At 42.0% G+C, this 22134-nt stretch overlaps 1 protein-coding gene across 1 annotated transcript in view; it reads right to left on the bottom strand.

Annotated features, from left to right (window-relative positions):
- Nucleotides 1-22134, bottom strand: part of CLPB (caseinolytic mitochondrial matrix peptidase chaperone subunit B) — a 136332-nt gene that overhangs the window by 15717 nt on the left and 98481 nt on the right. The window contains exons 8-11 of the mRNA XM_050921381.1: nt 13602-13679; nt 11158-11213; nt 7422-7466; nt 2419-2580 (exon numbers count right to left, since the gene is read on the bottom strand). Of these exons, the coding sequence (XP_050777338.1) occupies nt 2419-2580; nt 7422-7466; nt 11158-11213; nt 13602-13679 (341 nt within the window). The remainder of the gene's footprint in view (nt 1-2418; nt 2581-7421; nt 7467-11157; nt 11214-13601; nt 13680-22134) is intronic.

Raw genomic sequence — 22134 nt, 5'->3', positions numbered from 1 at the left:
AATGAGGAGAGATTTCCCTTGAAGAGCAAACAGTACACATGCCAGGCAATCAGGGATTCCTGAGTCTGTGATTCCTGCCAATACCCTTTCTAACATTATTGCTAGGGATAGATTAGTGTGCATGGGTAGGGGAGTAAAGCCGTAGGACATGCTATCACAGCCTGGCAGAGAAATCATAACCACAATCAGGCTGACTTAGAAAGTAGACAAGTACTTAATAAGAAATAAGATATTGATGGAGTTTTCTACTAGATGAGTAGCTAGGTCAGATTCAACATGCTCCTGGGTCTCCTTTCAGTCCATAGTGTTTCTCTGTATGGTGCAGTGATATATCAATATGTGCCTGCTAAAGAGAGCGTTATTTATGTTAAAGGGGTACAGCCTAACCGCTCAGAGTCTGCACAGTGAAACAGGAAGAATGCTGCTATTTCACTCTTTGTGTTTTCTGCAATGGACAGGAGACTGTGTACCTTTTCTTGGCACCATCTACCCAGATATTATTATAATTCATTATCCTTCTCAACTGCTCAGTATAATCTGTGTAGTTCCACTCCTCTTCATTTCTGATTACCCATCAAAATAATCTCTTCCTTTAACTGGAGGTGTAAGCTAGACCAGTTGTTCTCAACTAGGGGTATGAGTACCCCTGCGGGTAAACAGGTCTTCCAGGGGTTACATCAACTCATTCAGATATTTACCTAGTTTTGAAATAGGCTACATAAAAAGCACTAGAGAAGTCAGTACAAACTAAATTTCATACAGACAATGAATTGTTTATACTGCTCTATAGACTATACACTGAAATGTAAATGCAATATTTATATTCCAATTGATTTATTTTATAATTATATGGTAAAAATGAGAAAATAAGCAATTTTTCAGTACTAGTGAGTTGTGACACTTTTGTCTGTTTATGACTGATTTTGTCAGCAAGTCGTTTTTAAGTGAGGTGAAACTTAAGAGTATGCAAGACAAATCAGACTCCTGAAAGGGGTACAGTAGTCTGGAAAGGTTGAGAGCCACTAATCTAGCCCACCAGACCTCTGCACTATGCTGTTTCACAGGGTTAAGTCCTTGGAAAGGCAGTGTGGTACAGGAAAGGCAGTTTGGTACGGTGGATAAGACAGGGGTTAGCTGTACTAGACAGCTCGGTTCTGGGCCTACAGTGATCTTGTAACAAGCTCGTTCCTAATTTGTCTCTTAAATGATCTGGGAAAAGGGGTAGACAGTGAGGTAAGCAGTTTGCAGAGATACAAAATTACTCCAGACAGGTAAACCCAAAGCAGACTGAGGAGAGTTACAAAGGGATCTCAGTAAATCGGGTGATTGGGCAACAAAATGGCAGATGAATTTCAATGTTGATAAATGGAAATTAATGCACATTGGAAAACATAATCCCAACTATACATACAAAATGCTGGGGTCTAAATAAGCTACCACCACTCAAGAAAGAGATTGTGGAGTCATTGTGGATAGCTCTCTGAAAACATCGGCTCAATCTGCAGCAGCAGAATGTTGGGAATCATTAGGAAGGGGACAGTAATAAGATAGTATATATCATAATGCCATTATATAAATCCATGGTACGCCCACACCTGTAATACTGAGTGCACTTCTGGTTGCCTCATCTGAGAACAAGTCCACAAAGGATAGGTCATAGGTGGCTATTAGCCAAAATGGTCAGGGATGCAACCCCATGCTCTAGGTCAGGGGTTCTCAACCTTTTTCTTTCTAAGGCCCCCCGACATGCTATAAAAACTCCACGGCCCACCTGTGCCACAACATCTGTTTTCTGTGTATAAAAGACGGGGCTGGCATTAAGGGGTAGGAAGCAGGACAATTGCCCAGGGCCCCAAACCACAGGGGGCACTGAGAAGCTAAGTTTCTCAGGCTTCTGCTTCAGCCCCAGGTGGCAGGGCTCTGGGCTTCAGCCCCATGCTGTGGGGCTTCGGCTTTCTGCCCTGGGCCCCAGCAAGTCTAACGCTGGTCCTGTTTGGCAGCCCCCTTGAAACGTGCTCGCGGCCCCCAAGGGGGTCTTGGACCCTGATTGAGAACCACTGCTCTAGGAGTCCCAAGGGCCTACGCCTCTGACTGCCAGGTGCTGGGACTGGATGACAAGGGATGGATCACTTGGTGATGACCTGTTCTGTTCATTCCCTTTGAAGAACCTGGTGTTGGCCACTGTCAGAAGACAGGATTCTGGACTAGGTGGGCCACTGGTCTGACTCCGTAAGGCTATTCTTATGTTCTTCAAATAGGAAGATGGGGGTTATTTGCTAGCCCAAATTTTCCAAATTGACTAGTGATTTGGGGTGCCTAGACTGAGACACCCAGATGCCAGCTGTACCAGTCAGCCCCTTGTATCAATCACTGTCGTATTGCATATGCTCACACTCTGACACGGAGACCCAAACTTACTTCATCAAAGAGCTGCAGCATAATGGTGAGAACATCTGGATGGGCTTTGTCCACCTCATCAAAGAGGACCACAGCATTTGGGCACTGCTTCAGCTTCTTGGTCAGCTGCCCACCTTCTTCATGGCCAACGTAGCCTGGCGGAGAGCCAATAAATTTGGCAACCTAAGAGGAAGTGATTGAAAACAAGACATGCAAGAGACGATGGAAGGAGCTCCTCTCTATACAGGAGCTAATGACCACTAATTTTTTTTTTTTACAGAAGAATTAAGTTACATATACACACTGGGACATCTTTTATTCGCCAAGTGCCTCAAAAGCATCTGGACAAGCAATGAGTTAGATACACATAACACAGTGACTGCTGAACATTAAACACTCAGTAACAGCTCACTCACAGCCTTGGACATTTGAACCTGAAGAAATGTCTACATGTGTCAGTTTGCGTGCAGCAAGTTGGGATGTAACTCTAGAGTGCTCTAGCTTGCCGTGCACTCCCTGGCTGTGTGGACCTTGCTACCACACACTAAAAACTTTAATAGTGCATTTTGATCTATTTCTCTTTGAAACCACAGTAGAACAAAGTGCACTACAGAACTTTTAATGTGCATTAGCAGAGTCTACACGGCCAGTTAGTGCTGATGCATTGTAGATTTACACCTCAGCTTGCTGAGAACTAAATGGCCTTAAAGTCAAACAGAGAAATTGTGGCCAGATGACACCAGTTAATTCCTACTCTTCTCGAAAAGCACCAGGGGATCTTTAATGGCCATCTTCCTGGTCTCCTTTAGTATCTGTTAAAACACTTCAAGAGCAGGACAGCTGAGAAATGTGGACAGCTAGCTCATTCAGTGGAAGATCTAAAGTGTGGAGAGGCAATAGAGACTTCAGATTGGCTAAGAATGTGAAGAGGTCTCAGGCAGATGGTGAAAGATGGAGCCTCTGCTCTCTCTCAATTGGGGGAACCATCTGGAAGTCAGAGCACAGGAAAAACACACAGGAATTCTGTGAATAAAATAAACTGAAAAAAACTGTAACAAAAATATTTGCCCTTTCTACTTAAATCTTGGTGAAGATAGCTGTATTGTGGTGGAGCAACCAAAAGTGGTGGCTGCTCACCACAATACAGCTATCTTGGCCAAGATTTTTAAAAGCACCTAGTGATTTTGGGTGCGCAACTTAAGACACATTAAAGGAGCTTGATTTTCAGATGGCGGATGCTCAGCATTTCCTGAAAATGTGGATCCTTTAAGGTGTCAGAAACTGGGCCCTCCAAATCACCAGTCACTTCTGGAAATCTTGGCCTTATAACATATGATGTCCTAATAAGGTTGGCTGCAGTCAGTTAATAGGGGCCAAGATGGAACATTTGGAACAGAAAAACACATTTTTCAAATATTTAGCTTGAGAAAGAGAGAATTCACAACTTCCTGTTCTGGAACAATGACATGGCCCAGCATTATGAAGAATCCGTTGCAAACTAACTTTGTGCTGGAGAATAACAGTTGAGTTTTTACGGCCATTTGCCCATGTTGCCACCTGATATAACTGCATTTCCCAGTGGCAGTTCCCTTTCACTATTCCTACCTCTCCAGCGCAATACAGGAAATCCGAGGGAGGGAAAAACCCAGCCTAGGTCCATCCTTCGAATGAACCACGGTACTTCCTCACACAAAGGTTGGTGCCTGCTTTTTGCCACTTGCAGAGTATTTTGCACAGATTTGTCTGCCTTGGGAGAACCGGGATCTTTACTTCCTTCTCCTCTTCCTGAGAAATGCATATCTGCTTCTGGCATTTGGCCCCCATCCTCTTTTGAGAGTGCTACATTCTACCGCATAGGCGAGAAGCTCCCACTCATTAGACAAAATTTGGCTGAAGTTCATTTGTTCCAACTGTTTTAGCAATGCCCTCAGCAGTGTCAGATTCCTCATGCCGTTCTTTAGTACGGTTGTCTCCAGCACTGACCTCTTGATCCTGGCTTGCATGAAAAACATATTCTATCTTCCTTTGCAGTTCTCTGCCTTTGCTTTCCTTATTTCTTCCATTCTCTTCCTTACATGCTGTCATCTCTGTCACCCTCGCCAGTGTATGGTATTTGATACTTTGCATATTGCTGTTTCTGACTTTGGATTCTTTTTTCTTTTGTCTCTATCATCAACACTGTCATTTATGTATTTATTGCTACTGTATAGAGCACATCTATCATACGACCCTTTGGAAATCATCTATTAATCGGTCTCTGAGCATTCTTCTATTTTCCCTCTCTGTACCCCTTCCTCTCCAATGCTTTGTGGTAAATAATAGTATCCTGGCTAGCTCTTTTTTAGCCCCTTCCTTCTAAGAATCTCATTGTGCTGGGCAAGCACACTGAGATTCACAATTGCCCTCTATGATACATCAGCGTTATTATTATTATCCCTTGTCACAGTTTAGTAAACAGAGGCACAGAAGGATTTAAGTGATTTGACCAAGGTCGCTGAACCAGTGGAGTCCTTTCTCCACTCCAGAGCATAACATGTAAGTGCATGCACATGCAGACACATCCTATTAGTGTCCAAAATTGACACTCCCAACCTGGAGCTTTTCCTTTATATTTTGGAACAATCAACAGAGATCTTAGCTTTAATGGGCTGTTTCTAGAGTTTTCCCCTGAAAGGTCATCTCTCAAACACTCTAGTCCTCTCTTGACTCACAGACTGTCCTCTGAAGTTTGAGCTAACGAGACGCTCCCATTTTCCTTCCTTCTCGCATACTGTTTAAGGAAGTAGCTGCTTCTGTTATGGGTCTCTTCTTTAACTTACTTCCTAACTCGCACTCTGCAGGATCTCCACGTACCTTGTTCGATTTACTGTCTATAAAGATCTGCAAGTCATCTTCAGCTGTTGAGAGGAAGAAAGGGACCCGGTGTAAAACTCTATACACTCTTTATAGATTACCTCTTTCCAGTCTGAAATCTTTAGTGCCATCAGATTTTCCTGTTCTATTTGCTACAGCTTTAAATACCTTTGTGGCACAGCTTCTCACAGAGAGATACATCCTACACATTCAACTCCATGCATTTTCATTACTAAAATCCTGCACTGGGACACACACAGTATGTCCACACAGCAATGGCTGTGCATGGAGGCTGCGCAAGCTAGCTTGAATCCAGCTAGCAGGGCTAACAACAGCAGTGAAGACAGCTCTGGCTTCAGTGAGGATAGTACAAGCTCAGCATGGACCCTGAGTATTTAACTTGGCTCGCAAGTCTGCTGTGAAGCTCACGATGCTCTGTTTTCAGTTATTGTTCTCCACACTAGCTGGGTTCAAACTAGCCTGTGCACAGATTTTGCTGTGTAGACATACCCTGAGTCTCTGGTGTTCCCTGCTTCTGTCATTAGTCCAGCTGTTCTGCTTCTCTTCCAGTGGTGGAGGTAATATTCGTCCAGGATGCTACACAGGTTTGCTAGGAATACTGCATCATCAGTAAAATCTATTAATGCCTCTTCATCCTTTCAATTCCTTCTCTTGTCTATGGATGCATGAACCTTTCAGAGGACGCACAGTATCACCAACAGCTCCTCCAACGTACCTTACCTTAGACCTTAGTCCACTCTGTGCTTTGCTGCATATTGGGCTACTCATATTTGCCATCCTTGCCTGTCAACTGTCCTTCTCTCCAGATCTTCCCATTTCATGTTGAGGTGCTTGATGTCATTCAGAACTGTTCATTTCCATGTTATTCGCGGTCTCTCTCTTTTTCTTCTTCCATTTTCTGCCTTCCATTGAGGACAGTATTTGGTAAGCATTCATTCACCACTCTCAGCATATGTCACCACCACTGATGTCTTCTTTTGTAGATTATTTGTGAGAGGGGCCTTGGACAGTCATTTTTCTGACTTCTTCATTCGTCTTCCTAGCTTTCTCTGTTATTCCCAATATTCTTCTCAGCCATTTGTGATGAAATGCATCCAGCTTTTGCCTATCTTTCTTGGTAAGTTGCCATGTCTCACTGCTATATGTGGTGGTGGCAATAACAATTGCTTTGTACACATTCACAGTTTTGTCTCAAGGGAGATGTTTTTGAGTTGCCAGATGATTTTGAGTCTTCCAAATGCAGCGTTTGCCTTCCCGATTCTTCTTATTTCCTCAGAACTGGCACCATCTTGACTGATGGTACTTCCAAGAGACGTAAAACTGTCCACCTTCTCCAGTTTCTCTTCTTCAGTTTTGATTTCTGCCTCTGTAGTCCCCATTGACATGACTTTACATGGTTTTAGTGGGGGTTATTACAATATGGCTGATCATGTACATTCGGACAGCATTCATTCCTGAACACTATTCCCGTCTGATACCAGTGCTATTGAAACCACTGGCATCATGTGCAGAGGGCATAATACAGGATTTTTATTGTTATCAAGCATTTCCTTTGACTTGGCCTCTGCTCCTAGTCTGCCTTGTCACTTTACACTCTAGTGCAGTGGTGCCCAAAATTTTCCTCTCATGGTCCTCCCGCTTACGTCTAATGGAATGTGTCCACACACCCCTGTCTGCTGCCAGAAGTGGAGTTGTGGCTGGGGGTTGGGGCCACAGGCTGAGCTGTGGGCCCCCTGCCAGGAGCGGAGTTGTGGCTGGGGGCCGGGGCTGCAGGCTGAGCCGTGGCAGGTGGCCAGAGCCACAGCTGGCAGTGGAGTCGTGGCTGGGACCGCAGCCTTTGCTATTCTCCTTGCATCTCTGTTTGCAACATTTCACTTCTCAGTTCCTGGAGACCAGGGGTCTCACCCTGAAAGATGCTAAGCACTCACAGCTCCCACTGATTTCGCTCTCAGGATTAGATCCCATGCTAAGGCACAAGACCTATTCGGTGCTTGTTGCTTTCAATGGGAGTTGAGGAGGTGCTCAGCACCATAGAGGGCAGTGATGGCAGGTGGAGGGGAGAGAGAGAAATGCAATTGACATGATCTGTTTAAATTACTGATTAAACTAGAATTTCAGTCCCTGGGAACACAGACAGGCCATTGACTAACCTCATGTCTTTCCTGGAACTCTGACATGTCCAGTCTAATGAAACCCTGCAACAGAAATAAGTAAGGAACATTATTTTTGATTAATGCTCTACAAATTTTATTACATTTAAATAGCATCTTTGGATCCAGCGCAGCTGCTGAAGGGGACTGACATGCCGAAGTGTGTGTGTGTTTGTTCCCAAGGATGCCTGTCAATGAAATGCGTAGATAAATCTACTGCAAAAGGCCGAGATTGATTCTGAAAGAAAAGGGTGGAAATAAATCCAAGGTTTCTCAAGGGTATGTAAGAATGGTCCCAAATCTGGCTACCCTTGTTCTGAATGAGTTCAATTAAGATGATCTGCTCTCATCACTACAGTGGTGGGGATGAAAATGGGACTTGAAATTTGCTACATAAAATGGCCATTATTACTGTTCAGCTGTTTAGAAATAAATCAGCAGGAGAACATAATGCCTACCCTGTAAAAAAAAAAACAAAAAATCATAAAGTCAAGGTAAGTTAAGTACTTGGATGATCACAGCATTGAGATAATATTGTTACAGAATTTATAGGTTGATACACAAAGCTCCTTTTATGTCTGAAAGGGCTGGTGGTTCATTGCAGAAAATGAATTTCTCATGCTCGCAGCTATAACTTAGCTCATATTGCTATGAAAAGGCAAGCTTGAACTTTCCTAGCAGTGATAGCAGGGATGGGAGTACCTGACAACCAGCCAGGTCCCCAAAGGCATTTCTTCTCGTTGCAGCTTGTACCTCTGTGACTCACATGCTGTGTGACATACATGACTCATCCCATAATTGTATCAGTTGGAGAACCATGGCAAGTGTTCTGTGGGTGCTAGAGACCCTTGGAAGCTAGCTTAGACCAAGGCTTTGTGCTTAATGCATAGTAAATGTTACCTGCTGGCAATTCAGTAGCATTTACTCCCCCTCCTGAAACTTGTTTCACTAGGCCGATAAGAAGCTAGCTGACTATATCATCTACTCATCTGTATCAGCCATCTTATTTGTGACATATTCGTTTGTGTGGAGGAACAGTAGCTGAAGGTGGAACAGAAGAGTGGACAGAGATGGATGTGAAGTTGGGTATTGTTTTGTGGAAAGACAGTATGTATGAAAATCCACCTCAGAATAGTGATATGGTAACAAAAATAAAGAAATCAAATGAAGTAGGAGCACATCTCCCTACATGCTTCTAAACACCCTCTATTCACTGAGACACAATCATGTATATAGAAACACAGAAGAGTTGGGAAGAAACAGCCTGGGACTGTAAATAGTTCCCTAATAGTTGAAAAAGGGTAAAAGTATAAAAACATAGCTACTGAATGCTGGCTATCAATGGGAATTCCCATTGGCTTTCCAATCCCAGCAGCAGTTTGCCTCCTCCAGGGACCCAGCACTAAAAGATGCTAGATTTAGTTCGCAAGGTATGGAGAGCGGAGGTGGCTCAGCATCTCCCCAGAGGATCTGCTTTTACTGTAAGTCTAGAACACAACTGGAGTTGTATATGAACAAAGATTGCAGTGTTACAGATGGTTAAGAACCAGAATTTCAATTTTGTGGAAAATGCTGACATGTCAAAAATAACTTGTTCCAATTTGAAACAAAAGGCTGAAATTTCAAAATTTCCCACGAGGGGGAAATCTACAAATTTTTGATATGGAACCATCAAAACATTTTCTGTCAATAGTGTCATCTTAATTCATTTTGTTTCAATTACACTATAAAGTCAAAACAAAATGAATCAAAAAGACACTATCAAAACAAGTATGCAGTTTTGAAGTTGCGTCAGACTCAAACATTTTGACACTATTGAAACAATGTTTAGACTTTTTCTTTTTGAAAAAAGTTGTCAAAACTGACACAGTGCCACAAAAAAAAATGTATTTCAATAAAATTGCAATTTTTAATGGAAAACTGTTCTGGAAATTTTTTCTTCAACCTGCTCTAAATTAACATTGCCAGGCCAGTCAGACTGCGTCACTGACTTTGGAGTGCCCAACTTGAGACACACAGGACCTGATCGTCACAAGGCCTGAGTACCCACAACTCTACGGATGGTCAATGGGAGCTGTGGATTGTTGCCAGTCTCACACTGAGCATCAAAAGTAGAGACAAGCAAAATCAGTGCCATTGTTCTAAAGGTGGTTTTCCGGGCCTGATCCTGATCTCATTTACAATGGTGTAAACCAGGAGTGTCCCCTCCAGAGGGAAATACCCTGGTGAGAGCAAGATCCGCACCAGGCCCTAAGACATTTCTAAATTCCCTTTTCTGAATCGACCCATTTGTGATCTAACCCCTCGTGTCAGCAAATCATCAGAGAGTTCATTGTACGTACAGCACAGATTAAGGCAGGCCATGTAAGGATATTAGCATTTGTAATTAAATATTAACCTTTCTGTCAGTATGAAAATGAGACCATTATGAATTCTTCTTTCTTAATCAGTCCATTCCTGCTAATAGCTACATTCCCTATAACTAGCCATATAGTTTATGACCTCTCTTCAGAGGGCTAATTACTGCAATGACTGCCAAACAGTAAAACCCTGATTTGTGCATGCTATTGAATTAACACAACATTCAATGTTTGGCTGATTTTTCCATCTGATGTTTAGCTAAAGCACTGACCAATTCCAGGTGCAGCAGCTCTGAATTAAGGTGCCTGAGCTCCAGGAAGTGGAATTTATTACATTTAAAAGGCAATTATAGATGGATGAGGAAAAGAAACCAGAACAGGCTGTTTTATGGCCTTGTTTTACTTTTGATCTTCTTTCAATATGTGTAATTTCATCTTGTCTTTTCTACACTGGAGAACTTATAGGAGAGGCAGAATTGATCTAACACCAGTTTGCAGGACACCTCGGTGCTGCATCTCTGCATTTTCCTCTGTGACAGGCAAAGGGCCTGTTTCTGACTCTCACACCAGTTTTATACTAGTGTATCTCCACTGACCTCAATGGGAGCAGCTGGGAATTCTGAAATTTAATAGAGGCTTAAACATGGATTTAGGAGCCTAACTTTAGGCTCCTAGTTTTTAAAATCTTGGCCCAATTTTGTTAAAGGAAAACCAAAGATGTTCTAAAGCCTAATACTACCTACAAATGTTTCTATAATATGGCTTTTTAAAAAAATCCAATGAAAATAGCTGTTTTTAAACAGATAATCTGCAACAGTGCTTGCAACCCGAACACTCCGGCACTAGGAACCTGAATGTGATGTCACTTATTTTCATTGTCCAAGCTGAATGAAATGCAAAAACCAAATAAATAGCACACGCAGTGACAAGTAAATTGGACTTTTAGAATTCCTTCACTTCTAATAATCTAAGGTTTTATTAGTGACATAAGCAAAGAAATGTATTTGTTCACAACAAAGGATGTTCAAATTAACAGTATTCTCATAAACGAGGAAAACAAGCCAAACAAGCTTTTGCTAAATTCTTTGAATTTACTAAAGTGTTATGAAAAACAAAGGCAGTGACACTGTTTTTTAAAAAAAGTTTGCTTTAAAGCAATAGCATCCCTCACTGATGCACAAAGATAAACCTGATGCTTCCTTTCAGCTGCTGAATAAAGTGCGGCCGTGATCCAAAAGGGACAACAATGTGAGTTTGGCTCCCCCGCACAGAAGGACCATGCAGTGATGCATGCAGTAGTACATCAGGGATGGACAAAACCATGCTGCTATCTAAAGGCCAGCTGATAGGTAGAATACAAATATAACAGGGTTTACCTTCTTGGCATCTTTGTGCATGTACTTGGCTGTCTGTTTGGCCAACTCTGTTTTACCTATTCAGAAAATAGTAAGAAAAGATTTGCGTTAAAACAATCAGAATGCATGTTCCATTTACACTGAATGATTGCAAGAGTCACATGTCTAACTCTCTACAACCCATGTGCTCAATACAGGACTTGAGCCCAGTTCAAACAGGACTAGGAGCCGTCCATGTATGGAGATTTTCTCTGCAACAGTATCTCATGTTAAGCGGGTGTATTAATATTAAGGCAGAAATGCCAAAATTGAGATATCTAAAATAAACAATTAGTTTTTAAAAACTTGATCTCCATTTAGTACAAATAATTTTAATGCACCTATTAATAGCAACTATTATTTATTATTTGTATTGCAACAGCACCTAGGAGCCCAGTCATGGACCAGACTCCCACTATGGTCGGTGCTGTACTGAACAAAAAGACAGTCCCTGCCCTAAAAAGTTGACAATCTAAATATAAGACCAGACACAACAGGTGCCTACACAAAGAAAGAGGGCGGAGCACCAGGAAACAATGAGACAATATTGGTCAGCATGGTCAGCACTGGTCTCAGCACACCAGCAGCCTGACAGTTGTCAAAAGTTTCTGGAAGACATCAAGGCAAAGGAGAGTTTTAAGGAAGGATTTGAAGGAGGACAAACAGATAGCTTTGCTGATGTCTACAGGGAGCTCCTCCCAAGCGTGACGGCCAACAGGGGAGAAAACACAAAGGTGCATGTTGAAAATTTAACAAGTGGACGATGAAGGCTTCATCATGGGCTGAGCAGAGGATCTTGTGCTTGACCTTTAACAGGTTTATTCTTGAATGGAGATCCAGAGAGATTCTAATTCTTTTGACCAAAAGCTGCACAGTTGGATCAGATTTTTGCTACATTTGTGGCAGACATCCCAGGTTTCATGTGCAATGCCTTTACTTTCCCGATGAAAAGTGAATTTGATGGGAAATGTGATATTCTTTATTTGTTTGATTTATCCAAGGAGTCTATCATAAAACTCTAGGCACATGAACAATCAATAATTCAAAACATATATTACAGGATAAATCTATGTTGACGTATCAACAAACACACCGGCTCAAGAAAACTTAGACCCTGTCCTCTCACTCTATCTATTCAGAAAGAGCCTGGGTAAACAGACAGGCTTTGCAACATGCCCTGGGTGTCAGAATACTCCAAAGGCCCTCAGGGAGAATGCCCCGCTGCCAACCTCAGGGGTTTTCACTCTGAGCACCCCAGCTCACCTCGACTGCCTGAGTACCACAAGAGGAGACAGGCAACCTTTGAGATACATAGGACCCCAACCAGAAGAGGCTTCATGGGTTAAAACTAATAGCTTATGTCATGCCTGGAAATAAATCCGAAGCCAGGTATGGCATCTGTACTTACGTCCCCAATACTCCATTTATATCCATTATATATTAAATATACACCTACCTACACTCATATACATGCATTCATGCATATGGCATACACAAAAAAATACATCACAATTTACCCTTTCCCCACAAAAGAAGTTCTGCCCTGATTTACAGCAGGTCTAATCCCACAGAAGTCAATGGAGGTGTCAGTCAAGGAAGACTTTAGCTCTAAATGTCCAACAGAAACATTCAAAAGCAAGAAAATTCAGAGTTAACATTGCTTATTGCTTTCATATAGTTACATAGCAACTCACTGAGAGTAAATGCTTTGCCTCAGGGCTCTGGACAGACAATAATGGTTGCATATACTCAGTAGCCTTAACCTGTACAACTAGAGCATCTTCCAGCCAGCCAAGCCAATGTTCGTTGTCTTTCAAAGGCCACATTTTGAGTGGTCTGGAAAAATATTAGTGCCAATAGTGTGCTAGGTGCTTTGCAGACAAATATGGTCCTTGCTCTGGAGTGCTGATGATGTAAAAGCCATCTCTGAACTGGTTATTTTGCACACTTGTGCACAGGTTTTTCTTTTTAAGGTCCAATTTGTTAAAAACAACGTTTTTATTATTAAAAGTGCCCCTCTTCAGTTGAGACTTGAAAGCCCCGACTGATTTACAGCAGCTGATAGTTTAGCTCCACTTGCACAAGCTGGGGATCTGGCCCTACATATGAATTTAAGACTGAAGCTATTTCGTTTACCTGGACAAAACACAGGAGGATGGGCTAGAGGACCCACTGGAGATCCCTTCCCAGCCACAGGAGTTAATGACGTGTTTGACAAGTGAGTGATAAGTCCTTGAAAACAAGGTTTAGTGAGTGTGGTGACACACCCTGGAATATAACTGGGTAACAAGGTAAGTTACCGTAACCACTTCCTCTTTCCCCCTTCTCCACACACATGTATGTCCAGAACATGCCACGAGATGATGCCTACATCAGCGCTCATCAGCTGTGCTCTCTCCTGTGACAAATGACAACACATATGTTACCTATTCCTGATGATCCCAAGAACAGAAAAACCAGGGGATGTTCTTCGTCGTACCAGCCATTTTCCTTTCTCCGAATTGCTGAGTTTAAACACAACGAAAACAAAGGAGGAAGAGAGGAAAAAAAAGAGGCATATAAATCAATGACACAAAAGCAAGTATAATTATCACTAAGTATACACTATGTTTTACTGCTCTCTGCCCACTCAAAGTCTTCACTACCATTAGTGCTACCTAATTTGATTAGCCAGCAAGGCCCCCAGAGACACCTAATCAGGTTAGCATGGATTTGGAAAGCTGCCCAGAGCAGATTTCGGATAAAGTTTTCCAGGATGTGCACTCAACGTTGCCAGGGAAACAGAAAGGAGGGTGGACACTGAATGACCGAAGAAAGGGTGGTAGAGAGAGAATTCAAGAGGCGTGTTAGCTTTCCAGCTTGTAAGTGCAACCTTTATGTAAAGGGCTGGTTTGGAGAAGTTTGTCACTTTTTTCCCTTATGCAAATTGAAAGGGGGAGGGAAGTTTGGATTCAAGGTCATGGCAGCCTGACGATGTACATACCGCCGTAAGTTTTGTTTAAAAACACTGGAAAAGGGGATTGTCTGGAGATAGCAATGAATGTCTGCAAAGGGATATGGATGTGCATTATGGATCAGTGATATAAACGGAAACCTCTACCTCAAAGGCAGGGGTTGGTTAGAAAGCAAAGTCCAATGTTCATTTACAAAATACTGAAGGTCAAACCACCTTCCTGCTTCAGGGCATTGACTGGTTTGCCTGCAGGGGTCGGGATTGAGTCCTCTCACCCAAAGTGGGCTTGTGCAATTGCTAAGGGCTCGATTGTGCCACCCTCAGTCAAACTGAGGAGTACCTGCCTCCTCCAGCAGCATCCCTGAAACAATGAAATCATTGGAACTATGTGGGGGGAGGGAAAGTAAAGCATGATACTATGTGAGCTAGGGTGGTACAGTGGGACCCTAGCGGTTTTGGCCTTTGATCCATCTGACAGCAGCCACTGCTATATGCAAAATACAGGACTAGTTGGGATACTGGAGTGTTCTAACACAGTCATTCCTATGGTCATAAAGCTGCTTTAGTTCATGTGGGAGTTTGGGGCCTCAGACAGCCATTTCTGGGTTTTGGTCTGCATGAGCTTTGAACTCCCTGGAGTTTCACAAAGTTGCAGATTCTAACCACTTCAAAAATTCAAAGCAAAGCTCAGTCAAATCTGTCCAGATTTTGCACTGGAATCCTAAATTGGCCTGGATCCCCTGACTGGTTTGCAAAGGGCCTGGGCTAAGCATCTTTGGAATATACACAAAGCCTGACCCAAGAGATGTCTTCCAGCTCTAGTTTAAGTATAGAATTGGTGTTAACTAGAAATGGGCGTCAATCAAACCCAACCCCCAGCTCAGAACTGGAATCTCTGAATGAGGAGAGTAATGTTTACCCAGCTTTGTAAACGGCTTTGAGTTCTCTGAGAGAAAAACAAGTATTATTGTATATGTAGGCGCATCTCATAGAAAGTACATTTCCTAGCAGGCCACAGACAACTTGGTCCAATCAGAAGGTCCCACAGACCAAGATGAGGCGTTGCAGCTGGGACTTGAGGTCTCAGGAGACCACCCTTCTGCATTAAATATGACCGGCTAATGATCTAGGATGGGGCCCTGGTTGGGAAAAACTTGGGCACCCTGCTCTATAGAAACAAAGCATACACCACCCAACAGCAAAGAGCAAATCTTATCAGCTCAGAGGGTTCTCACCATCATGGTTGAAGCATAAAGGTAGTGAAAGGATACTGAATATTCAGCTTACTGGTTGGGGGGGGGGTCTAGTAGTTCAGAAGAAGAGAGACAGAATCATGTCTCAGACCACTGAGGCCTTCCTGAGTTATTTGCATTGTTTAAAACAAAGCCTCCTCTATTACAGCTCTTATAAGGAGTTATTCTTGCCGTATTGATTGGTGGGTGCTGGAAAGCATTTTGTGACATTTTGTAAGAAGAAAGCTACATAAAAATAAATGGCATTGTGTTGTAAATTGTGCTCCTAAGAATTTACCTGTAGTGTGCTTTTTAAAATTCTACACAGACCTGTCTCAGCAGTTGCCAGAGATCATGAGACCAGAGATGCAGCATATCATGTCTGATATAAGTACTGCATAAACAGCCTAAACGCCAAGCTTTCAGGAATTACAGTCTAAAATACTTTTAAGATTGCAAGGGAGAATAATGGTAGCAGAGGTAAAGGCAGGCAGGATGAAAAATGGAGAGAAAATGAATGATCTAGAGCAGTGGTCCTCAACCTTCTAGTCTGGCGGGTGCCAGACGAAGGACCATGGCTGTGGTCAAGCATCTGCCGAAATGCCACTGAATTTTGGTGGTATTTCGGCAGTGATGCCTCTCGATGATGTCGCTTTGGGGACCCCGATCTAGAGTTTTGGGGCTCTACTGTGCTTTTAAAGTGAAATTCTTGCCTTCAGAGTAGAACTTCACTGTAAAAGTGGCACTGTGAGGGGCCATGTTTATTGTCCTTCAGTGATTTCCATATCAAATACATTCCGTTTTATTATTTCTGACTGCCACCCCAGCAAATACAATCTGGGATCTGAGAGTCAAGCTGGGCTCTTTCCTCCTCATTTGCCCATCTCTCTTAGGGTCTTAATAAAAGTTCTGCAGGTCAAATTCTGCTCCCAGCAATCCCAATGCAGCACCTTTGCCTTCAGGTATAACTGACAGGAACTCAGTAAACAATGCTATTGCTGATGCACAAGAAAGAAGTGACTCCAGCTCCCTTTCTTAGAACTTGATTGTCTCCACAGTGCTAGCAGGAGGAAGTGGATAGCAATCACTATAAATAAGCAGTTATGAAATACAGATAACTGATAAAGGAAGCTAAAGGAAGTTAACCAGTATAGTTAAGGACTATAAGAAGGAATTTTTAAAATGTATCAGGAGAAAAAGCCATCCTAGCAGTAGTTCAGATAAGGATGACTTTCTAGAGGATAAGGGTAGAAAATTTTTAATCTTGATACAGAAAAGGCAGAAAGTTCAATAAATATTTCTATTCTATATTTGAAAAGAAGTTGGATGATTAATTTTTAGCTTATAGCACTAATGAAAGCATTTCTATTCCAACAGTAACTAGGAAGAGTGTAAAAAGCAACTGATAAAGTTAAACATTTTAGATCTGCAGGAGTGGATCATTTGCACCAAAGATCTTCAAAAGATTTGGCTGAGAAGCATTCTGAGCCATTGATGTTGATATTTAACAAATCTCTTCACACTGGGGAAACTCCTAGAAGACAGGAAAAAAACAAATGTTGTGCCAATATTTAAAGACGGGACAACCCAGATAACTATTGGCTGGTTAGCCTTACACTGACCCTGGGCAAAATCATGGAAATGCCAACGTGAGATGCAATCAGTAAAGCCTTAAAAGATGCAGCATAATTAATGCCAACAAACATGGATTTATGGAAAATAGGTCTTATCAAATGAATCTGATTGTTTTTTGATGAGATTATAAGTTTGGTTGATAAAGGTAACTGTGTTGACATAAGAGAGAGACTTCTGTAAGGCATTTAACTTAGTACCACATGACATTCTGATTTACAATATTACCGCTATACAGAATCAAGACAGCACATATGAAATCAGTTAAAAACTATCTAAATGATCGATTTAAAGAAGTAATTGTACATGGGGAATTATCATCCAATAAGGGGTGTTTCTAATGGGGTCCTTCAGGGTTCTGTTCTTGGCATAATGCTATTTAGTATCTTTATCAATTATCTGGAAGAAAACAAAATAATCACTAGTTAAGTTTATAGGTGACACAAAAATTGATGTAGTGGTAAAATAATGATAAGGAGAGGTCAGATTTATAGCGTGATTGGGATCACAACTACAACAGGCTCCTTTGGGAGTGTTATTAAACACTCACACTTCCCAGGTGACTGAATGTACTACGTCTGCCTTTGGTCTTTATCGTTCACATAAGAACATAACAAGGCCATACTGGGTCAGACCTAGTCCACCTAGATCAGTATCCTGTCTTTGGACAGTGGCCAATGCCAACTGCCCCAGAATGAATGAACAGAACAGGGAATCAACAAATGACACATCCTGTTACCCATTCCCAGCTTCTGGCAAACAGAGGCTAGGGACACTTCAGAGCATGGTTTTGTATCCCAGCACATCCTGGCTAATAGCCATGGATGGACCTATCCTCCAGGAACTTATCTAGTTCTTTTTTTAATTGAGAAATACTTCCTTTTGCTTATTTTAAACCTGCTGCCTCTTAATTTTATTGGGTGACCCCTAGTTCTGGTGTTATGAGGGGTAAATAACACTTCCTTATTTACTTTCTCTGCACCAGTCATGATTTTATAGACCTCAATCATATCCTCCCCCCTTAGTCGTCTCTTTTCCAAGCTGAAAAGTCTCTGTTTTATTAATCTCTCCTCATATGGAAACTGTTCTATACAGCTAATCATTTTTTTTTTTTGCCATTTTCTGTAGTTTTTCCAATTCCAATATATCTTTTTTTGAGATGGGGTAACCAGAACTGCAGGCAGTATTCAAGGTGTGGGTGTACCATGGATTTATACAGCTGCAATATGACATTTTCTGTCTTATCTATCCCTTTCCTAACGGTTCCTAACATTCTGTTTGCTTTTTTGACTGCCACTGCACACTGAGTGGATGTTTTCAGAGAACTATTTACAATGACTCCAAGGTCTCTTTCTTGAGTGGTAACAACAAATTTAGATCCCATCATTTTATATGCATAGTTGGGATTATGTTTTCCAATGTTCATTACTTTGCATTTATCAACACTGAATTTCATTTGCCATTTTGTTGCTCAGTCATCCAACTTGTAACTCTTTGCAGTCTGCTTTGGACTTACCTATTTTGAGTAGTTTTGTATCATCTGCAAATTTTGCCACCTCATCATTTACCTCTTTTTCCAGATCATTTATGAATATGCACCTGAGAGGTCAAATAATGTGGGTGGATTTAAACGAAACAAAAACAAAAAATCGGATGGAGACTATTATGGCCACCACCACCATTGGCAACTATGCCAGTTAAGATAATAAGTGTACTAAACTCTTGCTTCAGAGCACAAAATGATTACCTGCAGGGGTCAGCATATACAACACTGAACAGACAATTGGGTTCACTGTGGTCATGTTTTCACTTCTCTCTGGAGCAAGTTCCTAGACTACATGGACAAATGGTCAGCTCCCGTATGGCAAATCCCATAGGTATCTGATACAGCCACAGATCTGGTTGTGTTACTGTTTGGAGAATATTGCCTATCATAAAATGAGGGATGATGACTTTAGACTGAAGTTCTTGTTAGAACGCTAGAAAGAGTTCTCAGTCATTGCAGTGAAGAAACTCAGCTCCTGTAGGTTATTTAGAATAACTAGAGTCGCATGTGCCAAAGTGGTTTTGTATATAGCCTTAAAATAATTATCATAGTCCAACTAAGTAACCTAGCTAACACGAAAGATTCAGGTCAACTAGAAAGAGAGATTGCAACAAGGAAGCCATGACTCTAAGCAGCTGTCCATCTATCCTCTAGTTGGTGCTGGCTGCTGCACTGCTTAGCTATAACAAAAGAAACAAAGAGGTCATCTCAGAACGGAGTGATCCTCAAGCAACCCATCAATGCAGGGTTGGGAAGATTAAAACTTCAGTGGAAGGCTCAGAGAGCAGCACCCTGGCTGATATAGTGTTCCAGGTGTTCATGCCACATGATGTATTTGCCCATCACGTTATGAATTTTTCATCAACATTCATGCAGGAAATCCATATTTTGGGTGGTGATGCCTCCTTCAGTGCTGAAGATGTGAAGAAAATTCAGGTACTGCTGCTTTACTGAAATCTCACGAAGAAATCCAAACCCGTTGCAATAGGAAAAGATGATGATATCTGAGCCTTCTTTCTGGAGCCATTTCCAGCATCACTGCAGAGCTCTTACTTAATTTCGTACATCTGTAACAGTGTAACCGTGCTGCTGTGTCTCTGAGAGGCCCTTCAGCTCGCTATTGAACTGATAAATTCACTGTATTACTTTACACAGATCAATACCCCAGCAGTTATCAGGGGTTGATGTGACCAAAATTGGTTTCAGCCAATTTGTGAGCGTAATAAATGTCCATTTATCAAATCAATTCATTCAGTGGTGCTTCTTAGACTGCCCACATTCATGGGACCACCAGGGTGACTCTTTTCAGGTGTGTGCCAACTGCAGGGTCACCCTCCATCTAGTGAGCTTCTGAATCTACTAACAAGGGTATTCAGGAGCCCTCAGATTTTGCCAGGTTAGAAGTTTACTGCAGGATCTATCTGAACTGAGTCACTGGGTGAGCACAACACTGCTAACTGTGCCAAGCTGTATGGAGATTGTGAGATATGGAGGAAGAGAATCCCTTTTACTGGATCCTGAGTCTCCCACTTGTCTTGATTGGTTGGGAGTTGTTCTGAGGACTAGAGAGCTCAGTGCACACTTAAGATAGTTGTGCATGTGCAGTCAATTCCCCCATAGTCGAACCCTTAACAAGACAGGTACTAAGCATGCTCAGGTATGGGATTTGCAATTTGTCCCTATCAAAGCCATTTTCCTTGGGATCAAGGCCAGGTGCTGCTCCAATTCTTTCCTTTGTCAGATGGCAACTTTCAACCCTCAGATATCTCAGCTGTAGGACTGTTCAGAAAGGTCATTGTGTAATTTTGTAACATGAACACTGGATTTTCTGTCACTTCCCTTTCATTCAAAATGGCTGAAGAGTATTTGCTCAAACTTGAAAAAACCCAAACAAAAGAGGCAAATCTCCTTTGGGCAGAACCCAAAGACGGGAAATTTTAGTCCCGAAGGTTCAGAAAATCAACAACTGAAAACCGTGGCAACCTTAACTATAAATGATTGCTACCAGGCACCCAATGTAATACTATTAATATTATATAGACACACACAATTACATATTGTCTATCGGGAGGATGTGAGGACATGAAACAGAAAATACACATTTTTTAAAGAGCTCTCACCCTTTGATATAATCTGAGAAGGGATCCCTTCCTGGGGAATCACCAGAGCATGCAGTGAATTTACCGTGTCTGTATGTTTGTGTGCAAGGACAAACAAGATTTGATGATAACCAGAAGGAGTGCAGTGATTTATTAAAGTGCCCTGGAAACATCATCATAAACCATTTAGCTGTTCATTTGCATGAGCACTTGCAGCATCTAGGCCTTTGTCAGTTTCTAACATTACAGAAGAGATCTGCTTGTTTTTTTCTTGGATGTTGCAGTGCTACCTGAAATACTCTAGTTTGATTGCATTAAAATACATCATAGAAAAATAGGGAGCATCCACATCTGTACAGTGTAGAGCATCACTTAAATACATTTATGCTTCCTCCCTTCCACAGGGCTAAACTGATCAGCAGATTGGAAGACAGGAAGGAATTTCCCCACTCAGAGTACTGGCAGGAACAGCGGACAGTTAGGGTTTCCCTCCTTCCCCTGGAGCAGTGAGCAGAGATCATCTGTCAGGATCTTCTAGGTGTAATCCCAAACTATCACAGTCCTGCCCTGGTCCTTCCCTTCTTCTAGAGCAGCAGAGACAGTGGAGATGTAGGACTGAGATATAATTCTATGGAAAATCAAAGAGGAATACTGCTTCCTCATTCATGAGGACATGGTGAATCAGCTACTGTACTCGTCTTAGTTCTACTACAGGAGGCTCAAATACTATATAAGAGAAAATCATGCAGTTGCAAAGAGCAAACCAAACCAACTTCCTTTACTCTCATATTGTTTTTCCTGCTCTACTCGTCTCTTCCAGCTTCTCAGTGTGCAAACTGCACCAACCCTCAAACTCAGCCTCCTTTAGCCCCTAATTTCAGAACTGCTCTATTAGGTGATGGAAGTTGCATGTCAGCAAGTGGGTGTGAGTCTGAAGAGAGTGCACTTGAGTTTACTGGAGTCTTTTATTCCAAATGAGAATGTCCCCTCACATAGACTGGCACTGAAAGAACAAGAGGTGTGAATTAAAACATTTAGTCAGTTCAGGGGAAGCTTCTGAACACACAAATTAATGTAACTTGCATGCTTAGCGCAGCAGCAGAAGGTGCAAGATTCAGTGTTTTAGCTTCACTGCTCTCCTCAGAATCTGGGCACCACTGCTTCTGAAACCGGCTCCTAGATCGGTGCTCTAAACCCCATTCTCCTTTTCACTCTGGGATGGGAGTCTCTGGAGACTGTTGGGATCATACAAGAGGCACTGAATCAAATCAGATGATTACATTAAGGAGGAGGTTATAAATTAAAACCTAAACATATCAGCTAAATTTGGTAAATCTTAAGAGACATTGTATAGTCTGTCTCCTAGCCAAAGAAATAACATGTACTGTATCCACGGTGGAAAGCAGAAGGGCGCACTGATTCCGTAAAGTGGCGGCAGAAATAACTGAACGGTGAGCACTCAGAAGGCTAATTGCTGGCTAAATTCAACGTTATTGA

This window comes from Gopherus flavomarginatus, chromosome 1, assembly GCF_025201925.1.
Source record: "Gopherus flavomarginatus isolate rGopFla2 chromosome 1, rGopFla2.mat.asm, whole genome shotgun sequence".
Classification (NCBI taxonomy): Eukaryota; Metazoa; Chordata; order Testudines; family Testudinidae; genus Gopherus; species Gopherus flavomarginatus.
Note: the sequence above shows the minus strand (reverse complement) of the source record. Positions and strands in the feature narration are given on the sequence as shown.